We start from the raw sequence: 23,928 nt of genomic DNA, 5'->3' as shown, positions 1-23,928 counted from the left end.
TCCAAGAAATCCAAAAGAAATATCATTCATATGATTCTCCTGTGAGATTATATTCAAAAGTAATTCAATATATAATTTAATATTACATTTGTTATTACTTTTTTTCAAAATTGTTCTACGTAAATTCGACTTATTATTTAAAACGATGAAATTTCGAGAAAACTCGAACGCGATGATTGGATTATATGAAAAATCAAAATGGCGGAACGTAGTCGCGATTACTTAAATCGAATATATCGATTGATAAATAAAATTAATAATGAAAAATCACGTGAAAGGTATACGATAATATATAAAAGTATATAATTGACGAATAATTATTGTAGCGATATCTCGAAGGAATATTTTTCAACATCGGTGTCGACTATGCGAATCGAGAGTTGTTGATTTAAAGTGCGGTCTTTAAACGAACGTCAGTGTTTCCAATATGGCGGCGTATTGTTGAAATAAGCACAATGACCGTGTTTAACGATACGTTAAGCCGATCCTACGATTGTTTTTCTTGTTAAATTATGACCAAGTGATAAGAAGAGAGCACGTGCTTTCGACCTGTACTTTATAAGCGTTGACTATTTTTTGTAGTCGCAAAATATCCTTACGAATAGAAAGAAAGAGGAAGAGAAACAGGAGGAGAGCTCAGTAGACAGGGAATAAGAAAAAAAAAAAAAGAAAAGAAAAGAAGTAGAACAAAAAAAGCACTGTTTTGATTAGTCAGTGTCAAAGCAAACTAAGCCCTAAAACGCAGGAATTTTTCTTTTTCTTTTCCCTCTTCTATTCGTCTTTACCTTGAAGTCGCTCTCCCTGTTAGTTTTTACTGCCGTTTTATGGCCGTTGCCTTTTTACAGTGGGGCGAGACAGAAGCGATTACCACGCGGTCATATTTCATAAAAGATTTTTTTCTATACATTCATGAACTTATAATACGTAATACACATACAACATATATATTTAATCTCTTAAATGGGGAGTTAAAAAGTTTAACTACCATTTATGTATATACGTAAAGATGAAAAAAATTATATATATATATATATGGTAATCTTTTCCCTCTTTTTGTTATCTCTCCTTTACTCTATATCAATTAAGATCACGATCGGAGCAAAATATGATAAGTAAAAAATGCGAGGCTTGCAAATAAAAAACGGTGTTTCGATAAAGCACGCTCGACGTTAGCACACGCTAATACGTGAAGTATAATGCGGAGTCGAAGGAAAGAGGAGAACATTATAACAGTCGTGGCTTGGAAGGGAGTCATAAATTATGGCGCACGCCAACGTTCAAGCTTTCGTCTTAAACCCGACAGCTTTATGCTTCGCTGCCTACGAGGAATAAATGTTTAGGATAAGGTGATCGACTGTCGAACAATATTGCCTTTCATATGAACGATATCGATCCCGAAGCGTCGATTTATTGGAAATACGAAGTCCCTTAAATAGAATCTCTAATGGGGACAAAATAAATATAAGGACTTTTTCATTCTTTATAATTATCTTTATTTATTTATTCATTGAGATTAGAGAAATAATCTTTCTCATTTAAAATATCAAATATGATACATATATGTGTTTATAAAAAGTCGTATTATCACGATAATAATTTAAATATTGAGAATTTATAAGGAATATTTAAAGATATTTGAATTTAATGTGAACAATGATGCCACCTTACGGTTGTTACTTTTTTAATTATTGTTTATTACGTTAATTTTGATTGAATCTTATGTTGTTTTGTGATACTTACGATTAAACGACAATAAATGTATTCAATATACTTTTGATTGTTAAGACAAGAATTGAAAAACAAAAAATAATCTATTTTTTTTATATAATAATATAGTGTAGTCTTTTTACCGTAGGAACGCTGGCAAGGAACCTTACAGCAGAAAAAAATGAATAACTGCTTTTACTTGCACATTAATTGCACACTTTATCAATTAATTATTTAATTAATTATTAATAATTGGAAATATAAAAATATTTTTCCTATTTCTAAGCAATGTAATGAAGTTTTCTATTGTATTTTGTTTTCAATCAATTGTTGACTTTTTGTTTGTCCGTTTTTGTCCGGTCTTTCTAGCTCCAATATGATATCGGATTTTTTTTTAATCTAGTAAATCTTTTTCCTGTACCTGTTTCAAGACAATCGATCTTAACGAGTAAACTCCTCTAATTAATAATTAAAACAAGATATCTATATTAGATTTTTAACTGTTGTTTGCTTTTAAATATATATAGAATTTAATTACACATTCATACAACATAATTACCGACAGTAAAAAAAAGTTTCGCCACAGAAAGAAGTAAATAATTGCTCTTAATTGCCTACTAGTTGCTCATTAAAAATCATTAATTACGCGCATTATTTTTTACGGTTTTTTACTGACGTCGGTAATACGACTTACCGACCGAGATCTGATGGTAAGTTACCATCAGAATTACCGACAGTAGAAAAATTTTCACCGCAGAAAGAAGTAAATAATTGCTTATTAATTACTTATTTGAAATCCATCATTTCTTGCTTTATTTTTTCACGCTTTTTAATTGTCGGTAAATCTGATGGTAAGCTACCATCAGAACTCGGTCGGTAAGATAAAGGTAGAGCACTGCAATTACCGATATCGGCTTAGCCATGTTACTAGAAATTTAATATATTTGAAACTTTCTTATTTCCTAGTAACTTTTAATAACAAGTAGTTACGCAAAGTGAATGTGTATTTAAATTCTGTATACATTTAAAAGCAAACAACAGGTAATAATCTAATATAGATATTTTGTTTTAATTATTAATTTAAGGAGTTTACTCGTTAAGAACGATTGTCTAGGAACAGGTACAGGAAAAAGACTTACTAGATTAAAAAATAAACATATATCATATTGGAGCTAGAAAGACCGGAGAAAAACGGACAAACAAAAATCAACAATTGATTGAAAACAAAAAACAATAGAAAACTTTATTGCTTTGCTTAGAAATAGGAATAATGTTTTTATATTTTCAATTATTATTAAGTAATTAAATAATTAATTGATAAAGTGTACAATTAATGTGCATTTAAAAGCACTTATTCATCTTTTTCTGCCGTTGAGGTTTTAGGCCAGCTTTTTTTCGTGGTGTAGAAAATAATTTCATATGTTTTAAAGCATAGTTTTGATATTGTAAAGCAGTGTCATATTTATTAGTCCATTTTTAAATATTTAGAAGTATCTAAAAATATCTAGAATAAATATAATAAAAATTTTTCGAAACTGCGTATTAACATAATAGCAATTTACGAATTGAAACAATCTTTTAAAATTCTGCTATCGTGCTATCGAAGGATATTATCAGTAAATACGTCAATTATGTGATTAGACGTGGTTAGGTTACGTAGTTTTGTGGTAATCAAAAATCGTTCACAATTTTTGTTATTTTTATTAATTTTCAATAAAGCGAGGAAATAAAGAGATGACATCAGAAAATGCAGAAGAACTTGATTCTGAAAATGATTCAGAAGAAACTGATAATATAGATGAATTATATGGTGTTCGAGATTGCACAATTTTTTTAATTGATACATCTCCTGAAATGTTCAATACAAATGAGGAAGGAATACCATATTTTGTATCTTGTATAGAGGTATCATGTCATCTTATAATTTCACTTATGCAATTAATAACTTATTTGCATACCCTTGGAAAGAGTCTATGTTTAAAACCATGTTTATCTGCCCCCTCCCTCATATAGGACTATATTTATATTTTAAAACAAAAATTAGTTTGGAACAGAAAAGATTGGATGGGTTTAGTACTTTTTGGTACAGAACAATGGGATATGAATCCAGAAATAAGAAACATTTTAACTCTACAGAAACTTTCTGTCATCGATATAAATAAGTTAAAAGAAGCTGAGAAAATACGTGAGTAATAGTAAAGCTCTTAACAATAAAGTTATCAATGCTTCGCTAACAAACCATATTCACAATTTTCTATTCAATATATATATATTTTTTCATTTTAATTATTTTTATGTAGGAGATTCTAAATGGAAGGATTACGAAAGTATGAGCTCCTCTACGAGTTATCCTCTTCAAGATGTATTATGGCATGCAGCTCTAAATTTTTCTTCAGTAAATATAACAATGTCTGCGCGTAGAGTTATATTATATACATGTCATGATGTTCCACCATTGACTAATGAAGATGAAAAACACAATATCAGAGCTAAAGTAGCTACATATAGTGATTTGGATATACTGCTGTATGTTGTTGCTCAAGGAAAACAGTGGGATGTTGAGCTCTTTTATAAAGATCTTGAGATGCTATCTAGAAATATTAGTAAAGAAGATTACCAAAGGACTTCTTATAAAGATTTATTGCAACAAGTAAAACGACCATCTAGACATATGGCAAAGTTGCCTTGGAGACTTGGAAAAAATGTCGTAATAAATGTAGATATATCTAATCTTTGTGTGTAGGTTTGACTGATATTTTTTGTTGTTCTTGTTCATTTACATTTAATCATAATAACTTTCCATTTTTAATAATATTGTATTGCTGATAATGTTGCAGTGCATCACAAAATATAAAAAGCATAGTAATGAGTTCTGAAACTAATACACCTCTGGTTCCAAATACATATCTCCGAAAAAAAGAAGATTCTGATGTCCAAAAGGTTTATTTCATGCAGATTTAGTTGCTGTTATAAAAGATACACAATACTATCTAAATTTTATTTTACTTTATATTTTTAGAATGAAGAAGACGAAGACAAAATTATTATGCCCTTACTGCAAGCAGATGTGAGAAAAATGAAAAAATTAGGCGGAAGAGAATTATATTTTACATTAGATGAGGTTAAAAGTTTTGAAAATATTTATAAAATGGGAATAGATTTACTTGGCGTAGAACCTTTGTTTTGTGATCCGATGTATCACATCCATGCACCTTATTTTATTTCCTGTAATAAAAATTGTAGCGAAGGTAATACTATTAATAATACTTTATTTAAAGAAAAACGAATAGTAATAATAATATTATTTTTTTCTAATCTTACTTATTAGGTGAAAAATTATTATTTGCCGCTTTATTAAATAAATGTGACCAAAGAAAGCTTAAAATAACATGTAGAGTAACTATGAGAGAGAATTCTGGATCCTATTTATACTATATGATACCAATGCCCAATGAAGGAGGATTTTATTTATACAAAATGCCATACAATGGTTCGTTTTAAATCTACACACACAAGCATAACTTATTATAAGAATTAAATAATTGTTTACTTTGCTTGTTTAGAAGAAGTAAATGATTTTACCGAAGAAATGTATACATATGCGTATGACGATAAGGATAAAAAAGTTCCAATTAATCATGAAGCGGTTGAATTGTTCGAAAAAATTATTAAAAAATCTACTCAAATTTATGATCCAGAAAAGTATCCAAATCCTGCCTTACAAGTTAAATTACAAAGCATAGAAACATTAGCTTTGGATCTGGATGTACGAGATCCCCCAGAGGACCTCACACGTAAGCATTATAATAGTAATTAACAATAAATAAAAGAACAAATTTTTGAAACATCATTTTCAGTTCCTGCAGAAGATTTGCTTCAGGAAAGGATAGGAGATTTAACGAAACAAATTAATGAATTATTTATAAAAGAAGAAGAGGAATATGAACCGCCAAAGAAAAAACGTAGAAACCCTAAAAATTCTACTAATATATCATTTCTAAATATTCAAGACGAAGATGTTCTGGAACTTATAAACAATAATGAGGTATTTTTAATTATTATCTACATTACAATATAATAAAACTAAATACTCTAATTGTAAGTTTGCTTGTTTTAGTTGGATAGATGTAACGTATCAGATCTACGAAAATTGTTGAGTCATGCTAAATTATCCACAACTGGACGTAAATCAGAACTCATAGAACGACTTACATCACATTATACATAGGAATATAGAAAAATATTTATATTACAGCATAATCACAAAATACGGATTTTGATTTGTATCGATAATTTAATCAAATCGTTCAATTTTTGTATATTTGTTTTAACAAACACTTTTTCTGTGAGAAAGTGTTACTTACAATTCAGTGCAACAGTGGTATTTGATTATTTGTTATATTCCTATTGATTTATTGAAAATAATGTTTTTATTTTAAGTTATATTTTTATAATTATTATCCTTTTACGTTATAATCTTATAGTAAAATTACGTAACAAAATTACATTTGTTATAAAACAAATGTATACCGACGCTACATCTTATCAAACGTGAATCGCTGCAAGATGCATGCTACCGTCAAAGGATATAATAGGAGATGCTGAAAAGCACCAATTTTATATATATTAATATAAATACTCTAATCCATACTAATTATAAGTCGATTATTATGAGAAAACCTACAAGTTTATACACGTTTATACTTCTATTTTAGATAAAAGACGAACAATATGTTATAAATTTGATATTTTAACATAATTTTTGTAAAATAGAAGGTAATAAAATGTTAATATTAACGATATAACATTTATACATTCGTTTACTATTAAAATGAATGAAAGTTGAAAATAAATATCGAATATAAATAACGATTTTGTATTACGAGTAAAACTATTGTATTGTAAATTTACAATGCCAAATGATACACTCTATGATATTATAAATTGTGCATAATTTAAGAATTAATCACATAAAGATAAAAAGAGGAAGATTCGAATATAATTCTAATACATATTATATTATAATATAAACAAAATAAGAATATATTAGAAGATTTCGAAGATATTTAAATTCTTATGCGTATTCGTCATTGGTCCCTTCGATTATGTTTCGCTAATAGTATTTGTCCAAAGATTGCCAATGAAAAAGAAGATCGTAATTGAAACGTAGAGAAGATTACTAGAAAACCGATTGGCTAGGGAAAATCAAGTTGAAGGATTGATAACGCAGGTAGACGGATTGTCACACAAAGGGAGAAAGCGAGTTAATAGTGTATTGGTAGTAGAAGGAAAAAGAGAGAAAGAGAGAGTTTCAGTTCTTACTCATTTCTTATTCTACCTAGTTCGGTTCAGTATAGTCCAGCTGTTCGTCGTTTTTGATAGTCTGACGAATGAATTGTTCGGGACAGTCGCAGTTCTTGTCGTAGCAGAGGGGGTATTAGCGCTGGCGCGGCTTCATTGCTCGCTCGCGAACGATGAAAAATTAACGCTTCGCCTATGTGCACATAATATAACGATAAGCCGAATCCAAGTGTTCATTCCAAAGTCTTTAAAAAAAGAACTGATTTTGAACGACCTATAACGGTATTATACCGAAGGAAGGGTGGCCTTCGGTGTGACAAAAGGCTTGGAGTGTAAGAGAGAGACAGAGACGCCGTACGCAGTACAGGAGAAGAACAACAGTCGATTTTTGTTGCGAGCGACGAGATTGTAAAAAGAAAGAAGACGAAGAGAAGAGGGGAAGATAGACGAAGTTGAAGTCGTAGAATCGAATCGGGTGGCGTGTTCAATTTCTTTCTCCGAATCCCTACGTTTTTTTTTTTTTTTAAATCTCATTCCCGTTCTAAGATAAATTTGCATAAAACGAGAGAGGTGTCAAGAATTAATTCGTTTCGACGATTTTGGAGCGACCAACCCGTTCGTGAGGGATGTCTACCCCTGCAAGAAGAAGGCTAATGAGAGATTTCAAGAGGTACTTTTATATACATCATTATTTTTATTATATTTTTCTTTAACTACTTTGCCTTTTTTATCCTTAGAACATTTATCTTTAGTTATTGGATTATCGAAAACTAACGAATCTTCTAACGGAATAACCTGTATACGTGTGTATTTATCTATGTATGTTCTGTTCTCGCGGGAGAGGATGAATTCGAGTAATCCGAGCATACGCAACGTGCTAACGTCATTGTGAAGACCAAGTTATTATTAGGAACTTGTGCTTGTGAAGTGCACCTTGTTTAATGCTCATCTTTTGCCAAGCGAAACTTTTATGAATAAGCCTGTTTGTTTTTCCATAATGTTTTTATACAATTTTCTTTGTCTTACTTTTTATTGCTTTTTCTTATACTCAAAAGATTTTTCTTGAAAAATTTATCTTTGTATATAAGTTAAAGATAATTTATTTAGTTTCAATCTCTGATTTGTTTTATTCAAATAGAATATGTCAAGATCTTTTATACCTTTTTAACATATTGGGATAATTTAATAATTAAATTTGTAACATATTTTTGAGCAATCATTTTTAATGGCTAAAAATAACTAAGGATGAAGAGGCTTTAAATGGTAGCTTTTAAATTTTGGCACAATTTTTCATCAATATATCTAATACCTTTCAAGTTGTAATTTTGTAACGTACATGTACATTTGTTATTATGTAAGTTTGCTAAAATTATGTTTATTGATTTTATTGATCTAGCACGCAAGTAGAAGTGGCATTCATTGCGAAAGAGTAATTATTCCAGTAATGATATAATATTAAGATCTAATAGAAAATACTCTCTTAAATATGTAAGATAAAAGCAAGTAAATGATGTTAATAAAATATATTTTGTTTAAACAGATTACAAGAAGATCCACCTACTGGAGTATCTGGTGCACCTACGGACAATAATATTATGATATGGAATGCTGTTATATTTGGGTAAGAATATTGCATTTAATTCACTCTCACAACATGCGATTATTAATTTAGATTAGCTTTGTTAAAGTATTATAAAGAAAAATTGTATAATTTTTTAATTTTTAAATATCCTCCTTTTTGTATTATTCATTTAATCTTAATATAATTATTAATGATCGGTATTACAATTTGGATTTGTTTTAGGCCACATGATACTCCATTCGAGGATGGTACATTTAAACTCACAATAGAGTTCACAGAAGAATATCCAAACAAGCCACCTACAGTAAGATTTGTCAGCAAAATGTTTCATCCTAATGTATATGCCGATGGGGGTATTTGCCTTGATATTCTACAAAATCGTTGGAGTCCTACATATGATGTTTCTGCTATTTTAACATCTATACAGGTAGATAAAAATTTATTAATAGACATCTTTCAAAATTATTTGATCATATTTTCAAGTTTATACAGAAATATATTTTCCATACTATACTACTACATAGTTTGATTCATATTAAAAAAAAATTAATTATATGAACAAAATTTAATTTATTAGATGATTAACAAAACTGAATGCATCTGCATGACAGTAAAAGTGGTTACATATGCACATAAAAAAGTACCTATTCAAATCAACAAAATAATTCTTGTAAAATTATATAATATACATAAATGCAGGTTTAGATTTGATTACACTAGATGGACTGCACTATATATTATAACTCCTCTTACTTATTTCAAATATCTGAGATAGAACAGCTTCAAAAGATACTCTGCGTGACATCACATACAAAATCATTAGGGTAGAAGTATCCTAGGATTATTAAGTGAATAATACAAAATAATTAATTATTCCTTTTCGTTATCGGATACTTTTCATAAATCATATCAATGTTTTGATTTGAAATCAAAATTGTATATATGGACTGTCAGACTTCTTTTTTTTTCTTTTTCATTTTTTCTGATTTTCCAAGCAATTATTTCTTAAAATGGCGGATTGTTCGTTTTTCTCTTAACAGCGGTTGCAATTCAACAAAGTCTAGTTCATTTGATAAAACGAATGACATGCACTAAAAATTATTACATTCTTACACTATGTATAAGATTTCCCATTCTTCGTAAACAAATAGTATTTCACTGGTGCTAAGCTACATTAGCAATTTTGTTAATAAAATAATAAGCAATGCATTATAAAAGAAACGTTTGAATTGTCTTGTAAGGAATACGACTTATGTGGTTGCAGTCGCTGTTAAGTGACCCGAACCCGAATTCACCTGCCAACTCAATGGCAGCACAACTGTACAAAGAGAATCGACGCGAGTACGAGAAACGAGTGAAGGCTTGTGTGGAGCAGAGTTTTGTGGATTAGTCACAGACGTTTTCATGATGCTGTCGCAGCATTGTTCAACAACCTACAGCCATTAGATATGGAGGAGAATGTGTGCAGCCTTACCAAGGAGCTTGCGCTGAATCTTAGCATGTTTCTTCCAAAAGCTCTATTGAATTACAACAATGTGCAACATTAGATCGAATTTTTACAATGTTGAATAATAAATTATTATAAAATTGTGTAATTTATTTATTTCGATATCTGATAAATAACATGAAAAATCAGTAATATTAAATAAGATATAATAATATATATATATATCTCTATACATATATATTATTATATACATATATATATATATTCGTATATGTATTCGACTTTTTGTTTCTGTGCAAAAAATTAATACCTTTAAAAAGCGCAGATTTAGAGTTTTATTTTTTAAATTAGATTTTAGTACTTTGTACAATACGCGTAAATTCACATATATGTATATATATATATATATATATATGCAGATATACATATATATATATATATATACGCGCGATCGGATACAGGCGCGGACGTGCGCACACACACATACACATACATACAGCATACACACTTAATAATAAATGCATAATTTCACTTTTATAGTCTTATAACTTTTTTTGGAACCTTTTGTTTCTTTTTATGTTTTGTCCTGTTCTTTTTATTTCAGCTTTTGAACATTGAATCTTTAATAATCCCATAGTATGTATTTGTACAGTTGTTCATTATTTTCATTTGTAACGTTTTGCAATATTCAACGAGATTACTATTTTTCATTTATTTGTTACAGTCATTACTGGATGAACCAAATCCAAATTCACCGGCTAATTCTTTAGCAGCACAATTGTACCAAGAGAATAAACGAGAATACGAAAAGAGAGTAGCTACAGTTGTTGAACAATCTTGGTTAAATTTTCAAGAAAGTCATACGGAAGATCCTCGCTGACATTAAGTATGCCTTTTCTGTATTTTTCAATCGTACTTGTCATTAAAAGAAATGTTTATGTTACGGTCAATGTTAGAATCTGAGCATTGTAGAAGCACACAGGGGGGTGAGGTGAAATGGTCTTGGGAGAAAGAACAGATTTAATTCTTATATATTACAAATATATAAATATGTATATATGCAGATATAAGAGAGAGAAAGAGCTCATACCAGGTATTGACACCTTGATAAGTAGATACTATTAAGAAGATTTAAAGATACAAAACATTTACGGTGTTATGATAAAATATTTGATAAATTTCAGTGTTAAAGCGGTAGTAAAGAATCATTCATTTTCATACTTTTAATTCATATTTCTCAGAGAAAAACAAGAATAGGTAGTATGAATCACAATATTATCAGTTAATTATTATAATCATCAATAGTACATCACTTCACGAAGATTTATTTTACAATATTTTTATAAATAATTTCGCTAAGTATTCCAAGACGTTATAGAGATTACTTTCTATAAAATATTAAATTTTATTTCAGATTTAAAGTCCTGGAATGACATGGAAACTGCACTGAAAAACTTATGTGATCTATATTTATAAGTATAAATACAATATGTGTATGGTTTTTGTTCATAATAACTACACTTTAGGTGCTTTAACATAAATAACAAAACAATAAAAAAAACATATGTACAAATACTCTTTTTTGTATTATCACAACGTGGCATTAATAAGAATTATATTGCAAATGTAAAATGATTTTCTGTACACATAAAATAATTTGTTTTATAGAAAATGAAACGTATAACTTGGTAATATAGAATTTATGTTATAGATCAAGGGCATTTGTACGTATATTCCTGTTTTGTGTTTTCGATATAACAATTATAAATTGAAATTTGTTAAGTTTCCATTTACCTTATTATTTATTTCAATGGCTTCAAGCGCAATAATAGTTTAATTTCATGTTGATAAGCATGTTATTGTTTTAAAATATAAATTGAAGATTTTATTTCCAATGGAATTTTGTTTAAAAATTGCAATTATATATAATGCTTGAAGTCATTGAAAAACAGATACATCTTTTCACATATTTAATTTTGGTTTTATATATACTTGACTTTTGTTTTCTTTTCTTGTGGAAAATATTTGAATCCAACTTAATAAAATTCAATAAATATAGTATAAATTTTAAATAGAATTATAAGAAACCCAATTCCTATAATTTATCATATGAAATTTAACAACAATGTAATCAACTTTTATATAACATAATTTTGTTTTCTCCAATAAATTCTGGAATATATTATGTTACTTGTACTTGATCTTATATTTTACATAGACTTATATATTAATTAATTAAAAACAAAAAATATATATATATATATATGTGTATAATAATTAACATAAAAATAATGAGACTACAGCTCATTCCATTTACGTTTTAATATACATAGTGTTATTATTACCATTACATATTTTTATTTATTCATATACAAGAAGAAGATATAACGTATATTCCATAAATTAATATAAATACAAAGATATATGAGAAATTTAAAATAATAAAAACTCTGAATTATATTACAATTCTCGAAAAAATCTATTGAGAACATCCCTTCCATGTCATTAAAGCTATTAAAATTATAAGTTGCCATTTTATACTATTAATATGGAGATAGTTTGCTTAAACGATTGTTCTTATGCGATATATCTTCTATATCTATGAATATATTATTAAGAAACAACTTGAAAACTTCATGAAGAATTTTTACGTCTCGTCGTTTATAATTATTTAAGAATTGCTATATTAAGAATGTTATATTACTTATGCAAATATTACATAGAATTATATTACGAACATTTTCTCTATGCTACGTTTTTTATCGAGACTGCGATTTAGATTTCGATCTTTGGATTTCAACCAATTTCAATGGTATAGTCAAGTTATAAAGTATTATTATACAGAGTGAATTAACTAAGGACCAGTCACCTGAACAACTTTTACAGTTTATGGCAGTACGTTATGCTATAGATGTTCAGAATAGCGATTATCAATACAAGACACTGTTTAAAACATTCATCCACAGACAGTGTTACACGTTTATAAGTATGTTCTGACTCATTGATTGCAACATAAGCCTCTCGTATTCATTGTCTCGTGTTCTCTTTAATAGTTTGTACATCACGATAGACATTTTCTTTCAATCTACTTCATAAAATTATTTCAAAAGTCAGTGGTGTTAACGTTAAGTGAAGCTTTTTTAGAATCATCGTGAAGATTATTAGATATCTAAGGCAGATACAACAAATGATTTAGAGAAAACAATAATAAGAGATGTAGAAAATTTAGCAACTAAATTTAAAGAATATATATGGATATCATTATAATAAAAATAAAGGCACCAAAGCTTTTCTCAGAGAGATAAAAAAGAATTTATTTAATTTATTCAAAAGAATTAGAAAGAAATTTGAAAAATTGCGAGAAAGAAGAGAAAATAAAAAGTGCCAAGATGAAGAATACGATCTAAAAGGGAAATATGGAAGGTGCGAGAATACACGAGGAGAATGCAATTAGGCAAAAAAATCAAATTTTCAATTATCTACGTATCAGTTATATAACTACGCAACTACAATGAAAGTGATGTTACTGTTATAAAATTAGTTATATGATAAAACTTTGAAATATTTTATTTCAAATATTTTTTTCTGTCACTAAAATTGTAAAAGTTATTTAGTTGGACGACCTTAGTTGTGACTCATCCTGTATATAATAATCATTTTAATTATCAATATCAAAATTAAATGTAATTCAATAGATTTAATAAGCCTAAAGTTTCAAAATTATAAATAAACATTCCTAGAAATTAAATTGGATTCTAATTACATTAAATATTGTTTTGCACCCAATTATTTTTGATTCTTAAAACCTTGAAGCATACTTTGTCTGCTACGATTTCTCTTCTTTTTCTTTATTGTACCTTTCAAGTTCTTTCAAAAATTGTGCTTTTGGTTTCATGACGTTTGGACGATCTCCTCGACACTTTGGGCAAAACCATTTTCCTTTTGGTTTAGTACTGAGTGACACACAAGAGAAGTGGAACCACTCTATCGGACATAAATCGTTATCACAAAGTATCATTTCTCCATAGGAAATTTGGTCGCAAAGACAATACGTTGGTTCATCTGGATCTATCGCAAGATCATCTTCCAATGGTGGTGGAGTATCCTCCCTATGTTGATTATGTTGATTGCCTTGCCTAGATTTCCTTTTCTTCTTTTTACCTGTATTAGTTGTCGTAGTTTTCTTTTGATTACCATTACTTGCATTGGTCAAAGTATTGGATCTTGTTTCAGATACTACGATCATATCCATGGCATGTCCTGATTCGACCAGTGTCTCTGTTCTTGTTCTTCTAGCTCGCTTTGGTAAACGTTCAGCATTATTAGCATTGGTCGAAGAGTTGGAATTAATATTCGCATTTGATTCACGATTGGATTCACAGTTCTCTTGTTCTTTACCAAAATCTACAAAATATATAACATTATTATTAACTAAATATTGTCGAATACTTGTAGAAAATGTTATACAAAAAGTATATGACATATACCTAAATTACGATAATCTACATCAAGCTGTCTAGATTTACTGTCTATTAAATCTTGAACTTGTTGTACAATTTGTAATTTCTCATCTCCTATTTCTTGAGCAGCAATAAGTGCTTGTTGAACCCTTGCAAGTGCTTTTCTTCTCACAGTCGAGTCTATATCATTTCTTAGTGTATCCTGTTGTTGGTCTACTTCTCTTAAATATGCTAATTTAGATTATAAAAAAGAAATAATTATAAATAGACTGTAAATATTTAGTACATATAGTATATGTATAGAGTAATAAAATGTTTTTTTTTTTTTTTTTTTTTTTTAAAAAAAAAAAAAAAAAAAAAGATTTACCATGAAATTTGAATCAACATTGATTTAAAACTTACTTTGACAAGTAGCATCTAATTCTCGAAGACGCGAAACATATCTCTGCAAATCGTTTGGTAGATTTTCAACACAATCCAAATAATTTTCGATATAAGTTGCTGAATATAGGGCCTCGACGACCGCTTGATTTAACATTTTTCAGTTTTTCGTATCACGTTAAAAGAAAAAATATTATATGTATATATATATATTTTTATATATATATTTATTTATATATATATATAGATATCTCTATGCACATAAACAGCATCCACCAACGATGATTGCACACCACTAAAGTAAAGTTTTTTTAAACGTATTTTTACATATTCGTTTTTTATTACGTTTTTAACATTACGTTTAAATGAATATCGTTTGGATTAATCTATTACTGTGTACGTATGCGGCTAATTTGCGGAAAATCACATACATGTATTCTACACGCGTGCGTCGCATATAAACTCCTAACTATTTCTTTTTTCTTCCTGACTGTTTTTATCTCCACCTCTTTCCTTTCTTCTTTTTTTTTTCCACATAAACAGACGTTTCGAAAGTCGTCACACCGGTTCTTCTTTCTTTCTCTTTATTTTCTTTTTTTTTTTTGCATGCCAATATGTTCCACCTACGTTCATAACCTGTTCACATTAAAAGGCATAAAACATATCTCGTTGAATATCACTTTTTTCACTACTAATCATGCGATGCTATCTATTTTTTTGTTTTCATTATCGAATAATGCTATTATTTATAAACATAGGTTGCAACTTTTGAAGAACGATAGTTAGACACACAATTAAGTTTATAATCCACATTCCGATGACTCCTACATATTCTCCTAAACACGTATATTTTGAAGCAAAGCTACATAAGTCATGCTTTAACAAACCAATGAAATAACTCGATTAACTCGAATATGATCGATCGTGAACTCGATTAAAGTGAAAAACGCCATCTTGTGTCGTCGATAATCACAATTCATGAAAAACTTGTTTCGATTTATTTTCAGTGCATTGAACTAGAAACTGAGCATTACTAGATAAATATTTACTACTGCATTACAAAGAACTATTTTTTTAGAAAGTAAACATTTTGTTTTTGTTTTTTAAGATTAACCAATAGCACAACGTTTATTTTCATAGATACGTTTTCATTGGTGCGTTTTAAAAGCAGAGATTACGTATATTTAACATTTTGTATTATTCTTGTAATGTTAATTGTATATTCATTAAAATAAAGAGACAAAGCTTGAATTTTAATTTTTTTGTTTGTTACAAAATATCTTTGAGAAATCTTTGAAAAGAAATATTTTTATTAGGGATAAAGACAGAGAGAAAGAGAGAGGAAGAGAGAAACTCGCATTGCAATATGTGTAACATAGCGACATCGTTACTCGACGGTTGTAGAATGAACTACGTACGAAATTTACGGAAGAGTCGATAATGTAGATACGGAAGAGTCGATAATGTAGATACCTCTGTAGGTAAGTTGAATTGTTACCGATGGTGCATCGAGATAGCAACATTTGACGTCACATTTAGAGACAAAAGATCGATTTTTGTAGAAAAAGCCTCTTTATTTACAAACCACAAAAATGGAATTAAGAAATTCGTCAGATAAATCAATTTATATTTATTTTACTTTAATAAACGCATATGAATTATATTGTATTCTATTTAGTTTGCTATAGAGTCAAACTGTTATTCTTTTGACTCAATTTAGCATCTCTCCAAAAAGAGGAAGAAAAAATACTACTTTTTAATGAATTTAATATTTTGGTTCAAATGGATTTAATCGAGCAATTTCTATTTTCAGATATTACTAAATTACGAGGGCGCTAAAGAGGAAAGCTCATCCATCATTCCTTGTCGCGATGCATCATGTTCCTCAAACAACTTAAATCTGTTTGAAGTAAGGCAGTCGTCGATAGGACGAATTCAAATATTTTCGCCCATCGGTCGTCATTTTTCGAAATTGTTCTTTCGACGAGCATCGTTCCCACAATTTTCTTGCTAGATAAGAATTACCTTCAGCTATTTTATTTATTATTCTTCCTTGACTCTCGAGTATACAATGCAACATAGTACTGAGCTCTTTACGCATAGTCTTCTTGTTTCTTCGTCGCAATGAGTAATCTGTCGGACAAAAAAGATAAAGAAAAAAGAAGAAAAATAGAGAGAGAGAGAGAGAGAGAGAGAGAGGGAGAGAAAAAGTTGAGAACGGAAATTAAAATCTTTTCGCACACGATGAATTATTATAGTTTAACAAATAATTATAATAGAAAGTTACTTCGCATAGTTTTTCAACGAGATTTGTATTTTTCATTGAAATGGATTTAAATTTATAGATTGCACGTATATTAATATTTATACTTTCAACAACGCCATTGATTATTCGTAATGAATTGTTCAAATTGTCCATTTAATCTTTAAAAAACTTGAATGTTTTTTAAACAATTGTTCCGTATAGATAATTGAGAAAAGTCTTTAAGTAAATGTGCAATATCTTATATACCAAATGCGAACTTCAATTAGCAACAAGTTTGTATACTCTATCTCTCTCATGCAAACTTATTTCTCATTTGCGATTCTCAAAGCATGACCCTCGACTTTTAGAGAGAGGAAAAAAGTATATAAGGGAGAAAAAGAAAATAAAAAAAAAAGTACGAAGAGCGTTTTTCTTTTGCCCTTGCAACGGAATGGGGTGGAAGTTGAATATCTAATACGTCTAGCTTATGTTTATCGCGTATGTACTTACGTAAGCATTAATAATAGTACTCATGACGGTATTACAGTATTAACGGGATCGTTAGAGGAATCCATCAGATTGATATATCTTTGAAAAAGTGCGTTATTTATTCTGTTGTAAACGAAAACCATAAAAGAGAAAGAGAAGGAAGAAAATGAAGCCCCCCTCGTCGCCATCTTGTGATACTCTTGTGATACTCTTGTAAAGTGCCACAGGCAGTCGAGCAGAGAGAAACGAAAGGGTTTTACAGGAAACCTACGACGCGGCAAAAAAATAGCAGTAATTTCTGTCCCTTAGGCGCACGTGCGCCAGCCGAAAATCTCGGATATATTCCCGTTCGTCGAGCCGAGTTGAGTAGGATTTCCCTCATTGCGGGGCCTGTTTAAACAAGGGGAAGCAGAGTCATTGTACCTATAGCTACTCTCTCTCTCTCTCTCTTTTTGTTCTATAGAATGAGAAAGAGAGAGATAGAAAGAGAAATTCTTCTTCCCTTGTCTTGCAAATGCAGCTGCGTGTATTACACATACGTAATATGGAACACTGGCCACGTTTATGAAAAGGTATGAGGGTAATCGCTACGATAGAAATATAGTTCTTCCTTTTGAATAAACTCTGACTGAAAAAGGAGCAGCAAATTGCTTTCTTTTCGGGGTGTCTTCTATTCGTTTTGTAAAGCAACGTTTGCGTTTGAGGAAGTCGTCCTCGACAAAAGTTCATCTTTATGTAAATATTTGTTATAGAGTTAGTTTTGTTAGAGATATGTGTATTCCGATATATAATATAATATGTGCACGATGCATTGATAATATCGTTCAATTATGTTTTTGACAATAACGGACACGAAATTTATATTGGCATGACATTTGGTAGCGATTCTTTTATCGTTTTTCTTTTTTTCTTTTTATATTTTTTTTTTTTCAACGAAATTAATATTTAAGTTCGTATGCTATTTCTATTCAATTAATTGTAATTATTTTATAAACGGGAACCCAAACGAAAAGTTAATACCCGATGAATCGTTGCTTTGATTTATCTCATTTATTATTATTTTTCGCAGCAGATAGAAAAACATTTAGGAACTTTTAACGTTTCAACGATAGGAAAAAGAGGGGAAAATCCAGTAATATTTAATAGAATTGTTAAATAGATTAACGGAAAAATATCGAGCTCGAGTTCGGCGACGTTTTTTCTCCGAGGGAACATTTTTTATTTATAAAATCGAAAAAGACGGCAAATGTTGTCGACCTTTGCTTCGGACAGAACTGTCCGTAATGTTGGCGAACGAAAAAAAACAAAAAAAAAACAAAAAAAAAAACAAAACAAAAAAATAAGAAAAAGAAAAAACGAACGAACTGCGAGGTCGAGTTTTTTTAATTTTCTTTTTTATTGTTATTTTTTTTCCGTCGATTATAGTAGCTAAGGGTAAAAGAGGAGATTGGGATCACATAATTATTTCAAATTTTATAGATAGCGTGAAAACTTATTTCTTTATTTCAAGGTTCACACAACTGGTAAATATAATCCGTGCCGTATGTGCAGTGGTACATGAAACAACGGCTTACTTATGCTTACAAGAATGAGGATTATTACACATATGTTAAGTCGTATTGGTAGAGGTGTTTGAAAGGCTTGGTTGAGGGGGGGGGGCGGGGTAGGATACAGTACTGTCGTGGATCGACTATATAGAAATTAGATACAACAAATTAAACACGATTTTAACATGGATTATTAAAGATCCGAGTCAAGAACACATAAACTATTTATCACGACATTCTCATAACATTTTACGGGGATAAATCGTGTATTGAGAGATATATAGAAGCAAGGAACGAAAACGCACGAAAACGAAAATACACACGGAAAATAGGTAATGCAATAATGAACAAAAAAAAAAAAACAAAAACAAACAATTATTAATTAGTCAAAACGAGAAACAGAATAGGGATGTGTGCTAAAACGGTAAATGTAGTGGTAGTGGTGGTAGTGGTGGTGGTGGTATTGGTGGTGGTAATAGTAGTAGTAGTTTAGTAGTAAAATAGTAGTGGTTGGTGGAACGACCGATGACGGAATAATGCGAAAAAGAAATTAAATTCGGCTGATTCGACATGGAACTCTCGATCTCCCTGATAAACTTTCGGAGACGCGAAATCCCTGATAAACGCGAAAGAAAAGCTGCACGTTGGGACGCAAGCATTACGTGTCACAGAATGTGTTAAATATTCAAAGATTCATAAAGCCTGATATACGTTGGTATATATACATATATATGTTGTTAAGTGTAGAATAATATGTACGTACGTATATATATATATATTTAATGAACGTGTATTTATAGTAAATAAGTGCGATGGATCCAATTGGTCCTTCTCCTCCTCCTCCTCCTCCTTCTCCTCCTCCTCTTCCTCCCTAAACGCGACACTAAAGTTTCGTTAATTTTGAAAATCCCGCGATCTTTCCCTTCGCCGTAAAAGTGCAACGAAACGATACTTCCGATTATTCGGCCAGGATTATTATATTTTATTTTATACTCTCCTCAAGCAATTATGTTTAAAAAGAAAGAAAAAACATAACAAACAACGATAAACATTCCGATGATAATCCTTTCGATCTTAGGAGCAGTTTGAATGGATCTTGAGTTCTAATCCTTCGAAGATTAATCAGGATTATTTTAGACGGATGGACAGGTTGATGTTAAGTCGAAGTAAAAGTTCGATGAATTCGACGGGGATGGGTGGGGATTGTACGGTGATTGGATTAATTTTCATGATTGGTGGACAAAATATATTGTTGGTGGTCACAATTCACGCGAAGGAAACGCGTTAACAATATATATCTATAAATATTGATTATACTGGGAGATATAATCTCGTTGTTTAAAGAGAAACACCAATGGTAATATATGTAATTATGTAAAACACGATTGTTAAAGGAAATTAGTGCGTGTTAGGGTTGGAAAGAAAAGAGGAAGGAAGGGAGAGAGAGAGTGAGAGTGAGAAAGAGATAGAAAGAGATAGAGAGAGATAGAGAAAGATAGAGAGAAACTAATTTGAGTAGGATCGCGACGCGAATAGAAACACAGAAGAACAAACGGTATTATTATAATAAGAAAGAGTACGGGCTGGGAGAGAGACGTGGTCGTGTCGTCGAGCAAAGCCGAGTCGAACGAAGAGATATATCAGAGGATCTAATGAACCTTCACGACACCACCGGCGCCATATGCACCCGCTAGAAGAGCTTGCGTACCATACAGAGATCCTGCCCTGAGTCCAAGTCCAAGTCCAAGATTCGTAGCCAATAAGTTAGACCCTGTCAAGGCAGAGCCAGCAACCAGAGAGGGTCGAATTAAGGATCCACCAATAGCAAGCTACGAATCAATAATCATTATTGTTATTATTACTTTAATAGAGAATTGTTTTTCAAAAATTTTGCTTATCAATAGAGAAACCTTATAATCTATTAATAAATAGGTATCGTAGGGAATTTGGAGACTCAAAAGAATTAGAATTTCTCGTTTTGATTAATTAGATGTTTCGTCCCTTTATTGGGACTTCTTCAGCAACTTAACGGATTAAGATTTAATAAAGTGTAGATCTTTTGTGTTTTGAATATTATAAATAAAAAGAAAAATGTATGTCTACTTAAAGAAAAAAAACGCTGAACTTTAGAGATTAAGTTGTTGAATAAGTCCCAATAAAGTGACGAAACGTCCAACTTATCAAAATTAAGTTCTACTTCTTTTTTTGATGTCCAAATTCTCTATGATACCTTCTTATTAATCTCTAAAGTTTAGCGTCTTTTTTATTTAAGCAGACATACATTCTTATAATATTCAAAAAACTACACATCTAAACTTCGTTATCTTTTGATACGTTATATTTGAACACTCAAACTGTTTGAGTCCAATTAATCAAAACGAAGTTCTAGTTCTTTTCAATGTCCAAATTCCTACGATACCTATTTATTAATAATTTTATTTTTGGACGAGAGAAACAACTAATCTTATAATCTTATCTAATCTTATAATCGTTTAGATTTGATATTTGATAAATTAGTTAATCAGATTAATTGTCGCGAGTTAAAAAGTTAGATAAACAATAATTTTTAATTAAGTATAGATTACCTGAGGACGTAGACCTACTGCTGCTGGTGCTGTAGCAGCTGTAAGAACTTGACCAGAACGAGCAAGAAGTTGAGGTCCTGCTGCAACTGCCAAGGCAGGTCGAGCAGCGGCTACAGCAGCGACCTGTCCAACTGGTGCAGCAACTGGTACGGCCGTTTTCGTTACGGTTACGCTAGGATCCTTTTGTACGACGGCATTAAATCCGTTGATCGGATCAGCGGCATACGAAACAATTCGTCGAGAACCATCTGGTTCGATAAGACTGTAACTACCTTGAACTACATCACCGCTGCGTGTTTCTTCTTGAGCCTTGTTGTCACCTGCGATCCGAGACAAAAGTTATAAGATAACAATAAATTAAAATAGAATTGTAATAAAATAGAAAAATGAAAATATTTACCGGTAAGTCCGTCGGCGACGCTATAGCTAAAACTGTATTGAGGATTGGGATCGTAATTTTCTGTTCTAATAACCGCGGTTGGTGCCGCGGCAATTCCAACTGTGGCTGCTCCCGGCAGAATGCCTCCGTGACAGGCTGCCAGGAGAGTCGTAAAAAAACCAAGAGTCTGCGAATACACAAAAAAATCAGATATAGATTAAATATGTCGCGTATGATATATATTATTGTAAGATTATATTATGTTTTTATCTGATATAAATATAATCTTATTATATTTTTTGTTTTCTTTTTTTTTTTGTTTTATTGGACGAGCGCACAAATTCGTGCAAGGGGTTGCTCTCGCATTCGTCAGAATGATTTCAAATTACGAAATGGAAAAAAAAAAGAAATGGATTAATTAGTAACGGTGGATTACTTTGAAATCCATGGTAATTGGAGTCTGGACGTTTGCTGGTTGCTGCCCCGAAGACTGCTTGCTAAGAAGGACCGAGCAAGCTGACTTTATACCAATCGGCATCGGTTGTCCCCGCTCTCGATATTCTATTCGTCATACGTATTTTCTTTGTGTGTTTGCCGCGTGTGTATACGCACACAAAGTGATTGCATTTGTACTTCGGTGATTTCGTAGGACTCTCTTGTACGCGATCGTGCGTGGGATATTCGTCCTATGTATTCCGTATTCGTACGATTCGTCTCGGAAGGAAATACGTGATTTGATCTTGACAAAGAATTTCAAGAAACTTCGACAATACTTTGATTTGCCGCTTTTCCGTTTCCCCTTTTTTTTTCTTCTTTCTTCTATCATACTTTCAAGCATTATTTTTTCTTACGATTTAGAATGATTTGTACGAGTTCAATCGGTTTTTGCTTTTGGATCCGTTGTAATAAAAAGATATGCAAAGTTTATACGCATATATTATTTTCTTTTTCGTTTCTTTTCTCTCGTTCATTTTTTGAACCATACTTTGTTTTTTGTTTTTTTCAAACCTACGCAAATTTTATTTTTATTTCAGATTATTAGATTCTTTTTTTTTTCTTTTTTTATTGTTATTTAGTAACCTGACGTTGATTCATGATGAAAAATGTAGACATTTATCAAGGTAATATTTTGCGAATAGGCAAATATTTATAAGAGGTAACTTATGCGCATACTGGATCATAATACAAAATCTTATTCTTGATCTAGGTCGCTGTCAAAAAGTTTGAAAAACGTTATCTTGTAAAGAACGTTCTAAATTTGTTGGAAAACGACCTACTTCGTAGTGTTAGATGGATTTGTTGAAAATTAAATTCGAGAAAGAGAGAGAGAGATAGATAGATAGAGAGAGAGAGAGAGAGAGAGAGAGAGAGAGAGAGAGAGAGAGAGAATTGGGTTGTCAGAGAAAGAATACGTAAAAAGGGCAAGTCCATTTTGTTAATAGTTAAGACATTAAAATCTACTATATAAGTTCTAGGTCTTCCTTACTTTTTCCACTAAAAACGAGGGGATGATTTTTAATTTTGTCTAACCTCGTTTAGTCCAGTACGATCGACCCAGTCCGATTTTACTACTTACTAGGATCTTGATAATATCGCATTAATTTGGAAAAGTGCGCTAGTTTCTGTTAATATTAGAACCAACACTTTTTTCCATTTATTTCCATTTGAATCAGATACAAATTCACGACCTAGATCTCGGGTGTAACAGGTGTAGATATATATCCTAAATAAAATGATATATAGTATAATAAGCGAGAGATGAAAAACGTAAATATGTCGAATTAGAAAAAAGGTCACGAGGTTTG

The 23,928-nt window shown here is 30.6% G+C and overlaps 4 protein-coding genes across 5 annotated transcripts; 2 read left to right on the top strand and 2 right to left on the bottom strand.

Annotated features, from left to right (window-relative positions):
* Positions 1–2,668: 2,668 nt before the first annotated feature.
* Positions 2,669–6,505, top strand: LOC106788359 (X-ray repair cross-complementing protein 6-like). Its single transcript, XM_014751540.1, has 10 exons — positions 2,669–2,748; positions 3,427–3,612; positions 3,721–3,892; positions 4,008–4,446; positions 4,545–4,647; positions 4,727–4,955; positions 5,036–5,197; positions 5,271–5,501; positions 5,565–5,752; positions 5,825–6,505. The coding sequence occupies exons 2-10, from the start codon at positions 3,442–3,444 to the stop codon at positions 5,933–5,935; spliced, it is 1,806 nt and encodes a 601-aa protein (XP_014607026.1). The 5' UTR covers positions 2,669–2,748; positions 3,427–3,441; the 3' UTR covers positions 5,936–6,505.
* A 406-nt stretch (positions 6,506–6,911) lies between these two features.
* On the top strand, positions 6,912–12,223 carry LOC106788356 (ubiquitin-conjugating enzyme E2-17 kDa). Of its 2 annotated transcripts, XM_014751532.1 has the most exons (5): positions 6,912–7,678; positions 8,549–8,629; positions 8,813–9,017; positions 10,762–10,923; positions 11,452–12,223. In XM_014751532.1, the coding sequence occupies exons 1-4, from the start codon at positions 7,635–7,637 to the stop codon at positions 10,915–10,917; spliced, it is 486 nt and encodes a 161-aa protein (XP_014607018.1). In that variant the 5' UTR covers positions 6,912–7,634; the 3' UTR covers positions 10,918–10,923; positions 11,452–12,223. The 2 variants fall into 2 exon arrangements, with proteins under 2 accessions (XP_014607018.1, XP_014607019.1); XM_014751533.1 differs by lacking the exons at positions 10,762–10,923; positions 11,452–12,223 and adding an exon at positions 9,855–10,185.
* Positions 12,224–13,760: 1,537 nt separating this feature from the next.
* LOC106788358 (inhibitor of growth protein 1) lies at positions 13,761–15,774 on the bottom strand. The gene is made up of 3 exons (XM_014751539.1): positions 14,900–15,774; positions 14,525–14,728; positions 13,761–14,441 (listed from the first exon to the last, which is right to left on the bottom strand). Exons 1-3 carry the CDS (start codon positions 15,033–15,035, stop codon positions 13,864–13,866), a joined length of 918 nt encoding a protein of 305 aa, XP_014607025.1. The 5' UTR covers positions 15,036–15,774; the 3' UTR covers positions 13,761–13,863.
* A 3,321-nt stretch (positions 15,775–19,095) lies between these two features.
* Positions 19,096–22,606, bottom strand: LOC106788360. Its single transcript, XM_014751541.1, has 4 exons — positions 22,560–22,606; positions 22,145–22,310; positions 21,745–22,064; positions 19,096–20,988 (listed from the first exon to the last, which is right to left on the bottom strand). The coding sequence occupies exons 1-4, from the start codon at positions 22,569–22,571 to the stop codon at positions 20,809–20,811; spliced, it is 678 nt and encodes a 225-aa protein (XP_014607027.1). The 5' UTR covers positions 22,572–22,606; the 3' UTR covers positions 19,096–20,808.
* Positions 22,607–23,928: the final 1,322 nt, after the last annotated feature.

Source organism: Polistes canadensis, unplaced genomic scaffold (assembly GCF_001313835.1).
Source record: "Polistes canadensis isolate GaletaPanama2010 unplaced genomic scaffold, ASM131383v1 scaffold_137, whole genome shotgun sequence".
NCBI lineage: Eukaryota > Metazoa > Arthropoda > Insecta > Hymenoptera > Vespidae > Polistes > Polistes canadensis.
Note: the sequence above shows the minus strand (reverse complement) of the source record. Positions and strands in the feature narration are given on the sequence as shown.